Genomic DNA, 11,528 nt, shown 5'->3' with positions numbered 1-11,528 from the left:
GCATTTTTTTCTGCTGGAAATTTTGTTAGTTTGTCAAAAAATAAATTAAAAAATTACAGAAAAAACACATTCCAAATAAAAACACATTTCCCATCATCCCCGCCACATCCACACCCTCTGTATACAAAGATGTTTCTGATATATTTATACTTCTATTTTAGTCTGTTTAGATGATTTATACTTTTATATAACTTTTTATCTGTTTCTTATTATTATCATTATTATGGGCAATTGCATTCTCTAAAACAATTTTGACAACTTTTTTTTATGATATTTAACATTTTGGCTTTGTTTTTTCTTTCAAATTTGTGGTGACTAAAAAAAATCAACTAAAAGCAGCATAATTTTGCTTTAATATTGAGAGACTATTAAAGGACTGATGATATTTGCATACCTGATGCATTTTTAAAACCTGCAAGAAAACAAAAATATTCACTGAAAAAATGACACAATCTGCATCTGCTCGTTCAAATTTCTATTTTAAAATATTCGACTCCAGACGCCACATCAGTTTTGAAAAACTGTACATTTCAGAAAATAAAAATCATATTTTTATGTCACAGAGAAACAGCCATCAAGAAAACATCTGTAACAACTGCACAAAAATAAAAAAAACACTTATAAAAAAAAGAATTAAAACATCTCACTGCGTCACAATAAAAATACACAATAAAATATCTTGTTGTATAAAGTGTTAGAAAATCAGGTTTTGGTGAATGTCAATAGGGACGTTTAATGCTTTAATTTCGGGCTGCTGTGAATGTTGTTTATCTGAAATAAACTTAAAAATTAAAAAAACATTCAAAATAAAACCACATTTCCCATCAGCCCCGTCACACTGACAGCCCTACGCGACCGAATTTTTTACTATTTTATACTATTTTTTTTCTACATTTATTTGCAGAGTATTTAGCAATGAAAAAACTTTTAAAATAAAACAGAGGATTAATAATAAAAATGAGAAATTCACACCAGATTTTACACAGCTTTACGAGGACCAAATGTCCCCGTAAGTACTATTCCCCAAACTTAAAAAAAACAAAACAGAAACACAAACTGAGGGACAACACACCTTCTCTGCACAACACACCAGTTAGCAGAGGCAGAATAAAGGTATGTTTCACTTAAAAAAAACTAGAGACAACAGTTAAAGTTTACACCAAATTTTTAACAGGTTTACAAGGTCCAAATGTCCCCGTAAACACTGTTGCCCCAACGTTTTAAAAAGCAAAAAACTGAAGGACAATGCACCCTCTCCTCATTACAGATGACAGTCAACGGAGGTAGATTTAGGTAACCGTGGTACAGTTTGCCCAAATTATTAAAAAAAAGTCAAAATATTTAAAATTAGCTTAAAAAGACAAGTTAAAGATTAAAAAAAAAGTTGGACTTAATGCTCGGGTTAATGTAATGCAAACTGTGTTAATTCAAAAATGACAACACCCTTTAATTAACAACAGGAAATAAATAATTAAGAGCTGTACAGGTAATGTACAGGTAATACACAGGTGTGTGTGTGTGTGTGTGTGTGTGTGTGAGATGAGGTAAATGTGGTTGTGGAAGTTCTCAGTAAGCTGTTTTTGGTCCACACCCCCCTCAGGTTTGAGATGGTTCAGTCCGAGCTGCTTCAGGAGCACTGAACCGTCAGGGACAGTCCACTGCAGCTGCAGGGGGGTAAACAACACAAACAATAAACAAACAAACAAACAAACAACAAAAACCTGCTCATTTACATTACCATAGATGAAACACCAAAAACCTAATGCAACAAGAAATAATGAATGCAAAAGTCAATTATGTTATAAAATCAAGACGCAAAAGAAAAAAACAGAATTAAAAGAGTTCAAAAAATAATAAATAATAAAAACAATAATATCTTTGATTTATAAAGGGCCTTTCGAGATACCCAAGAGCGCTTTACGCAAAGTCATATATAGCATTTTTTGCTGAATTCATTAAATAAATAATCAACACTGTTTAAAAGATAAACAACAGTCATATTGATAAAAAGCATTTAGCATAAAAAATTAACAATTGATGCAAAACTTTTTTTGTAATTAATTATACCAAAATGTTTCATTAAAAAATATATTTTTATATATTTTCTCATAAATAATAAAAAATCAAATAACATTTTTATGAAACAATGAAAAAGATTTATTTATTTATTGTGGGGTAGAGGGTAATTAATTAATGTAATATCTGTAATAATTTATTTACTTTGTGTTTTGTCCTCCTCCTCCTCTGCTCCTCTGTCACTGCTCCTCCTCTCCTTCACCTGCTCCATGCGTCTCTTCACCTCCTGCAGCACCTCCTCCCTCTTCAGCCTCTCCACAGAGCGCTCCGCCCGCTCGGCCTCCTCCTTCTCCTTCTCCTCCAGCAGCGAGCGCAGGAAGGCGGCGCTCACCACCTCCTCCCCCTCCCCCAACAGGAAGGCGTTCTTGAAGCGGTTGTACAGCATGGACGCCTTGTCCATGATGGCCTGGTTCGCTCTGTAATAACGCATCTAAACACAAAAACACGTTAAAGGTCAGGCATTTCAGATTTTATGACTTTCCTCAGTGATCACACATTATTATTATTATTATTATTATATGGAGGACTGAAACTGACAAAATAATAAAGAAATAAATGTGTCAAATAAATGAAATGACAATATTAACTAAATTTTCCTTTTTATTTATTAATTTATTCATTTTCCCATTTCATTTGTCAATTTATTCCTTTTTGAATATTTATTTGCTTATTTATTAAAGTATTATTTCCACTTTGTGTATGAATAAGCAAATAAATATGAAAAATGAATAAATTAATAAAGAAATAGGGAAATGCGACAATAAATAAATATTGCCATTTTTGTCAGTTTCATTTATTTTTGATTTTGTCGGTTTCAGTTCTCCATATTATCCTTATTTATTACCATTATTATTATAATTATTATTATATTCTTTAATTTTGAATTAGTTCAGCTGTATTTATATTTTTTGGCTGGTGATAGCTGGGGCTGTTTTCATGTTAAGGAATATGTACCGAGGACGATTGTTGTCTTTGTTGTTAAGGTGTCATATAATCCGGCGGGGGATGGGCCACTGAGTGGCATGACACGAAAATAAAATAATTCATTCATATACAAGTTTTATCAGTCCGTACAGATTTAAAAGATTCATAACCTTTCTTAAGTCAGCTGTTATATTGATATTTTTCCTTTTTGTCTTCAATAATAACTCCTTAAACAGACAAAAACACTGCGTGAACTTGGATTTTAATTTTTTTCTTTCCAGTCCACAAAACCGTCAGTGATGTCACAGTGTCTCCTGTGTACCTTCCTGAGAGTGGCGATGAGCTCGCTGTGTCTCTGGACGTGTTTAGACGTCACATAAACCATACTGAGCTGATCCAACGCCAGCAGACACTTACTGATGTCCTGAAAGACACAAAGACATGAGGGTCAGGAGGACATTCACTACAAACTAACAAACAACAGAAAAAGAAAAGTGTTCATGTGGGTTAAATTTTTTTTAACACAAACTGATTATTCTGAGCGGGAACGCTGCTGTGTCGGCCCGAGAGAAAAGATAAGATGGAAACAAAAGAAAATGCCTAAAAAACCTTAAACAGCTGTGATTCAGCTTTTACTGATTAAAAGACAAAAATAATTTTAAGTCTGGGGTGAAGCAGAACTGAGTCCGTCAAAACCACAGATGATTGGCTGTCCCAAAATCCCAAAGATGTCCAACTTAATACGACTTAAAATCCTACAAACGTCCTAAAATCCCTGAAATGTCCAAATATCATAGAAATGTCTTAAAATTCTTCAAATGTCCTAAAAACATCGGAAAATCCTAGAACTGCCCTTAAAACCTAAAAATGTCTTAAGATCCTGGGAACATCTAAACATCTTTGAAATGTCCTAAAACCACAGAACCGTCCTGAAAATCCTAGAAATGCCATGAAATGAGAGAAGATTCCTAAAATCCTAGAAACATCTTTAAATCCAATAAATGTCGTACAATCCTAGAAACGTCTTACAATCCGAGAAATGTCCTAAAATCCGAAACAAACTCGGTTCAAACACAAGATTCAATAAACAAGCGAGAATAAAAAAGCGTCGGTGTCTTACGGGGTTGTCGGTCTTCAGAGAGATCCGGATGTCTCCGTGGATTCGGTGCAGCGTCGAGTCCGTCAGCGTCATCATCAAACTCTTCGGCTGCTTCGCCGCCACCTTCGTCACCCCGCCCTCTTCTTCTTCTGCTCCCGTCTTCTGCACTTTGGCTTCTTCAGGTTTCGACTTTTCCTCCGCTGCTCCTTCTGTTTTGTCGCTTTTCTTCTTCTGTGGTTTGGTCTCTTCGGAGCGCTCCGGTTTCTTCGTCTGCTCTCCGTCGCTCTTCTTCTCTGGTGATCCGCTCTCCGGTTTCTCGCTGTTTTTGTCTTCGCTCGTCTTCAGCTTTTCAAACTCGCTTTCTTTCTCCTCCTGTGATCTTCTGTCCGTTTTTTCGGGTTCCTCCTTTTTTTCCGCCTCGCCTTTCCTCTCTTGCGGTTTCGTGGTTGCTTTTTGCTCCGCATCGTTCTTATTCGTCATTTCTTGATCTGTTTTTCCCTTTTTGTCCTTCTCCACCTCCGTCACGTCTTTTTTGTCGTCCGCTCTAGTTCTTTCAGACCTCTTCTCCACCTCGGCGCTTTTGTCCGTCTTTCTATCTTCAGATTTCCTCTCCTCAGACCTCCCCGTCCTCTCCTTCACCTTCTTATCTTCTTTTTCTTCTTTACTCGCCTTCTCCTCTTTCTTTTTCTTCTCCTCCTCTGCCGTTCCTCCTGTTTTTGTCTTCTCCTTCAACATCTCTGAGCTCTTTTTCTTGTCTTCTACCTTTTCTTCTTTACCCGTCTTCTCTTTCTTTCTCTCCTCCGCCGCTGTTCCTCCGATTATCGTCTTCACCTTCTCTGAACTCCTCTCCTCTTTTTTCTTCTTCTCCTCCTCTGTTCCTCCCGTTTTTGTCTTCTCTTTCACCGTCTCCGAACTCTTTTTCTTGTCTTCTAACTTTTCGTCTTTACCTGTCTTCACCTCTTTCTTCTTCCTCTCCTCCGTCGCCACCGCCGGTGTTCCTCCCGTTTTTGTCTTCTCCTTCACCGTCTCCGAGCTCTTTTTCTTGTCCTCGACCTTTTCTTCTTTACTCTTCTTCTCTTCTTTCTTCCTCTTCTCCTCCTCCGCTGTTGCCACCGCCGTTCCTCCCATCATCGTCTTCACCTGGACCTTCGCTCCCTGTCCTGGCGTCGCTTTCACGATCTTTCCGATGATCTTCCTCTCGTCCTTCTTTTCTTCCTCTTTCTTGTCTTCTTTCGTCTTTGCGTCGTCTGCGGTCTTACTCGAGTCTGGCCTCTTGTCCTGCTCCGTTCTCTGGTCGTCCTTCTTCGCCTCCCTCTTCTTCTCTGCTGTTGTCTTTTCGGTGGACGTCCTCCCCTCGTCTCTTTCAGCTCTTCCTTTCCGTCTGTTGTCCCCTGCTTCCTCGTCTCTCCTGCTGACGATCTTCCCGCTAATCACTTTGTGGACGGTCGAGTCTTTCTCAGATGTCCTCTGACTTCTCGTGTTTTTAACCTCCACCTTCGACTTTGTTCCATCTCTGGTTTTCCTGATAAATGTTCAAAAAACAAAACATGTAAATGAGGTACGGTACGGTAGATTTATGAGTCTTTCACTGGTCCTTGATCCTGCTAAATCGTCCTTTAACACTTTGATTTACTGGATTATGTGTCTGTGTTTCTTACTGGGAGCTCCTGCTCGTCTCCGTCCCGTCCTCTCCTCTCCCGGCCGTCAGCAGACCTCTCAGAGACTTCAGCACACTCTCCCTCTTGTCGGCCAGACGCCGCTGCCGCTGCACACGAAAGAAGAACAATGTTGCTCCGGCAAACTCATCAAAACATCCTAAAATACTCTGAATGTCATAAAATCCCTGAAACATCCACAAATCCCTGAAACATCCACAAATCCCTGAAACATCCACAAATCCTTAAAAATCTTTAAAATCCTTTAAACGTTCTGAAATCCTAGACATGTCCCCAAATCCAAGAGACATCATTAATCCTAGAAATGTCCTAAATTTTGAGAAATGTCCTAAAATTCCCACAAATTTCAAAAATCCTAAAACACGAAATATGTCAAAAGATAGGTCAAGAAATCCTGAAAACCCAGACTGGTCCGATAATCCGAGAAACATCCTACAATCCTACAGATGTCCTAAAATCCTGTAAAATGTTGTAAAATGTCATAAAATGCATGAAACGTCCCAAATCAAAGAAATGTCCCAAAATCCAACAAACATGCTCATTACTTAAGAAATCCTAGGCACCCTAAATACATGAAATCTCTAGAGACAGGAAAAATTCATCCTAAAATATCTGAAACGGCCTAAAATAAGAAAAGTGTCAAAAGATGGGAGAAATGTCCTAAATTCTTTGAACAGTCCTAAAATCCTAGAAGCCTCCTAAAACATGTGAAATGTCCTAAAAAACGAAAAGCGTGCTTTAATCTTAGAAATGTCCTAAAATCTTATCAATGTCCTGAAATCCTAAAAATTTACCAAATTTCAAGAAATTTTCTAAAACCCTGAAAATGTATGGGGCCGCTGTGACTGTCCTCCTGTCCTTTTGAAAAAGTGTCCCCCAATTAAAGCAGGTCAAGTGTCTCTGATCTAAACTAAACAGCAGCTTCACCTCCTCGTCCCCAGAGCCGCCGTCCTTCTCCTCCGTCTTCTTCTCTTTTAGTTTCCCCTCCCTCTTTTTGTCCTCACCGGCGTCCCTTGTTTTCCTCCTCAGTTCCTCCTTCTCCGCTCTCCTCGTCCCTTCGCTTTTCTCCTCCTTCTTCTTCTTCATCTCTCCTTTCTGCGCCTCCTTGTCCTCCCTCCTCGTCCCTCGTCCCCCCTCTCTTTTCTCAGACACTTCTCTGACATCCTTCTTCCTTCTCACCTGCTCCTCCTTTTCTCTTTCTCCTTTTCTTCCCTCGCTCTCGGACCTCGTCTCTCTCCTCGTCTTCTCCTCTTTGCTGTCTTGTCTTCTTTTCCTCTCGTCCTCCTTGTGTCCGTCTCTCTCGCCTCTCCTTGTCTTCTCTTTGTCTTCATTCTCGTCTCTCGTCCTCTTGAGTCCTCGACTTTCTGACTTCTCTCCTGTTTTCTCTTTTGTCGTCACTTCTTTCTTTCCTTCTGCACCTCCATCCTCCTTTGTTTTCTTTTCCTCTTTCCTTCCTTTGCTGTCATCTTCCTTTTTCTTCACCTCCTTCTGGTCGTCTTTTTCTGTCCTCCTCGTCTTCATCACTCGGCTCTCAGATGACTTCTCCTCTTGTCTTTTCTCTTCTTCCTTCTTTTTCTCCTCCTCCTCTTTCTTTCTTTTTTCTCCTCGTCTCTCTGAAGTCCTCATCACTTCTTTCTTTCCATCTTTGCCGTCTTGATTTGTCTTTTTCTCCTCGTCCTCCTCGTCTCTCTTCCTCTTGACTCCTCGGCTCTCTGATGACTTCTCCTCATCTTTCTGTCCTCTCTCGTTTTTGGACGTTTTCGCTGGAGACGTCGTTTCTGCCGTCTTCAGTTTCTTGCTGACTGATAAAGACAAAAAACAGTTTTACGCATGCTTTTATGGAAATGATCCTAAAGACAAACAAACACCGGTTCCACTTTTTATCGGTTCTGACCCGAAACCTGAATGTGGATTTCTGCTGACTCTGACATCATCATCATCATCATCATCATCATAATAAGAAGAAACTATTAAGTTATTGAAATAAAAGAGCAAGAACTGAGTAGAGAAATAACTGATAATAAGCACTCTGTGTGTGTGTGTGTGTGTGTGTGTGTGTGTGTGTGTTACCTGGTGGGCTCACAGCTGGACCCGCAGGAGTCGTCTTCTTCTGCACTTCGATCTGATGAGAAAAAAACAAAACAAAACAGGAAACACTGGCATTAACCATCAGTCATTAACTGTATATTAAGACCTTTAACAACAACATTTTTTAACAAAAAACCCGACATACACGTACAGTATGTCGAAAAATTCATCAAAAAACATCATACTACACTTTTACCAACAAACGTCAAAGTATAGTATATTGATAAATTTCACCAAAGACACCCAACATGGTACAGTGTGTCGAAGTTTTTCCCCAAACAGCATCATAGTACAGTGTATCATAGTACTGTCTATCATAGTACTGTCTATCATAGTACAGTGTATCATAGTACTGTCTATCATAGTACAGTGTATCATAGTACTGTCTGTCATAGTAATGTCTATCATAGTAATGTACATCATAATACTGTATATCATAGTACAGTGTATCATAGTACTGTCTATCATAGTACTGTCTATCATAGTACAGTGTATCATAGTACTGTCTGTCAGTACTGTCTATCATAGCACTTTATATCATAGTACTGTACGATAAGACCACATTTATCCCTTTATTTACTTTAGTTATGACTCATGACATTTCGTCTCGTTTCTAAGAGTAAACGCGATATTTTTTGGGAATTAAAATGTAATTTTTTAAAGAAAAACACAAAAACATTTTGAGAGTTAAATTGCAAATTTACAAGAAAAGTCAATATTTTGAGAATAAAATTAAACTCTTAACAAATTTTTTAAAAAGGGGGTAATAAATGATTTGGTTTTAAAAAAGCTGACCAATCTTAAAATATTACTTTTTCTTTAAAAAATTTTCCATCTTACAACTAGATGGTCCGACCTCGGTCCGACCGTCAGCCGAACATGTTTATCGAACTCTGTAACCTGCCGTCCTCCACACCGAAGCACACACATAATGTGTCGTTTTAAATCTTTACCACGTTCATCTTTAAAAAAACCTGGTTAAATGTGTGAATCCAAACACCCTCTCACCTCCTTCTTGTTCTCGGCTGAAGTCGTAGTTTCTCCTCCTGCAGCCGACCTCCTGCTTCTGGTGGTCACAGGCGCCTCCGAAACATCTGGAGTCTGACTCGAGTCTGTCGTTTTCTCCGGAGCGGATCTTAACGAAGCTCTGGTCGGAGTTTTCACCACGGCAACAGCGGCAGAAGTTTCCTTTTTACCTGAATCTGAAGCTGACGTCTGTTCAGGAGTCTGTTTGGAGTCCGGAGCGGATCTTAACGAAGCTCTGGTGGGAGTTTTAGTAACTCTGCCAGGAGCTGCTTTACTGACGGGTTTTGCAGGGACAGATTTACTGGGAGTGGATTTAGTGGCATTTGATGGTTTAGCAGGTGTAGATTTCGCAGGTGTAGATTTCGCAGGTGTAGATTTCGCAGGTGCAAATAGGGGTGGGACCTGAGGACACGATAGAGCAGAAAAGGTTCATTACAGATGGGGAGGCACAAATACATTTTCTTTTGTCACATAACTATAAATAAAATGTTCCCCTATTTTTATTTTTTGTTAGTTCACTCCTTTCTAAGATTTTCTCGTTCCGAGTTTACTGCTTTGTTGCAATTTTTGGAAGTTTTTTTTGAAGTTGCAGAAGTTGCACAGTATGAATTAGTAATATAAAAATTGCCGTAATATGTTGCCATAATTACGCAGATGACACTCAAATTTACATAACCGAATCACCGGCGGACTTCAGGTCCAATACGAGCTCTCGCTGAACTGAACGAGACATCCGAGGAGCGCGTGAACGCAGTGTTCGTGTCAGCGCGGCTGAAGAGAAGACGTCAACAAACGAAACATTCGAGACACTGACTTTGAGTTTGCTCCCGACTCCCGGCGTGTTCTGGATCTCCCACATGCCCTCGGTGAAGCCTTTGATGCGGACGCCGGTGCCGTACTTCAGCTTGTTCCCGACGTACGGAACGATGTTCTCCGGAGGGATGGTGCCTCTGAGGAAGGATGGCGAAAAACATCGATCACATTTAAATCAGCAAAATCGATGGTGATGTACAGAGATCGGCAGCTGAGCGTGAACGCACATGTTGTGAGTCCCGAAGAAGAAGACCGGGACTCGCTTCTTGCATCTGCTCTCCGACTTACAGACCTGAACACACACACACACACACACACACACACACACACACACACACACAGAAACCACATTTAACAGTCCAGTTTGTGTTGTTTGTACTATGTGTGTTTGTTTGTTTGTTTGTTTGTGCTCACCCTGCCAGGCCAGTACGGGAAGCCCTTCATCTTGGCGAACACCAGGTCCCCTGGTTTGAACTGGTCCCCGTTTTTCCCCGGCATCCTGCTCAGTCGGAGCTCGACCACACAGAAACCTGACAGAGAACAGAGACCACGGTTAGATTTAGAGTTCAAAAACATTTTTACCCCAAATTTTTTGACTTTTCAAGGACTTTGAGGCAAATTTTAAAACACCATGAATCCTCTGAAAGCACCATCAAACTCCTTAGCTGTTCTTTTTTATTTCTATATAGTAGTTTTGTAAATGAGCATTATTTCATATAAACAGTGAATTCACAGAGGATTAGAACTGAATATTTAAATGTAATTTGGGGACTCTGTTGTTTATGAGAGGAAAATATTCAGGCGATTTTTTGTCAAATAGATTTTTTACATTTTTTAAAAAGAAAACATGCTTTTTTCTTTTGAAATTGATCGACAGATTTCTTTTATGTTAGGATGGGTTTTTAATTTTTGCCAGTTTTTCTTCAAACATTTTTGAAATTCAAAAACTAGCTTTTTATTTCTTGAAAATTTTGGGAGGTCATTTTATAAGAAAACAAACAGGTTTGGAAGAAATGTTACCTTATTTAAAGACAAAAACGTTTTAGCTTTATATTTAGGTATTTTCTTATAGAAATTTAGAGATTATTTTATTTCTTGTTTACTGCCTTTATCGTGTTTTGACAGAAATTGAGCCGCTTTGATCAGGTTTTAAGGGTTAATGTATCTGAAAAAACTGACCCCATGCTCTGTGACTGCTGTAAAAATGTATTAAAATTATATTATTGTTGAAATGTATTTCGCTCATTAAAGTTTAAATAATATTACAGCCGCATTAAAACATTTTGATGTGAAATTTGTTTTCGTCCGTCGCTGTTGCTCCTCGTGCTCATGTGACCTCACAGTCCGTTATTATCGTTAAAGCACCGAAATTAAAATTAAAAACAGGTGATTCACTGCAGTTTCTGTCCTTTCACCCCTCCTTTAAGCGGTGGCCTGTGTATTTAAAGTGAAAACAGCGTTAGATAGTCAGTAGTTTCGTTTCCAGCAGCGTGTTCACTCATTGTTTACATGTTAGCACCGAAGCTAACCTCGGCTAGCCGCGGCTCTAAATCTGCGGCTCGCTTTGATGTTTTTTAACGTTAAACCGTAAATTTACCAGGACGCCGGCGCTCGTACTCACCGTAAACCGGACGCCGATCTCCTGACAACGTAAAATAAACGTCCCGGTGTGTCCTCGGTGCAACAGGAGGCTTCTCGTTACTAAGCTGCGCTCCTCAGCTCGTCGCCATGTTGGCCCGTGAGCTCGTGTCACGTGACGTTTAGCGCTTTCCCGCCCGCGGTTGGACTGTACCAAACAGCGGACTGTACCACCTCACCGCGGGGGG

The 11,528-nt window shown here is 39.5% G+C and overlaps 1 protein-coding gene across 1 annotated transcript; it reads right to left on the bottom strand.

Moving 5' to 3' along the window:
• Positions 1–462: 462 nt before the first annotated feature.
• Positions 463–11,462, bottom strand: psip1b (PC4 and SFRS1 interacting protein 1b). Its single transcript, XM_088073397.1, has 12 exons — positions 11,324–11,462; positions 10,117–10,232; positions 9,930–9,994; positions 9,704–9,839; positions 8,872–9,291; positions 7,846–7,897; positions 6,703–7,577; positions 5,758–5,864; positions 4,121–5,621; positions 3,323–3,424; positions 2,221–2,506; positions 463–1,664 (listed from the first exon to the last, which is right to left on the bottom strand). Exons 2-12 carry the CDS (start codon positions 10,198–10,200, stop codon positions 1,645–1,647), a joined length of 3,648 nt encoding a protein of 1,215 aa, XP_087929523.1. The 5' UTR covers positions 10,201–10,232; positions 11,324–11,462; the 3' UTR covers positions 463–1,644.
• Between the last annotated feature and the right edge of the window lie 66 nt (positions 11,463–11,528).

Source organism: Plectropomus leopardus, chromosome 23 (genome assembly GCF_026936395.1).
Source record: "Plectropomus leopardus strain MGB_pleo_1.0 chromosome 23, ASM2693639v1, whole genome shotgun sequence".
In the NCBI taxonomy this organism is placed as follows: Eukaryota; Metazoa; Chordata; class Actinopteri; order Perciformes; family Serranidae; genus Plectropomus; species Plectropomus leopardus.
Note: the sequence above shows the minus strand (reverse complement) of the source record. Positions and strands in the feature narration are given on the sequence as shown.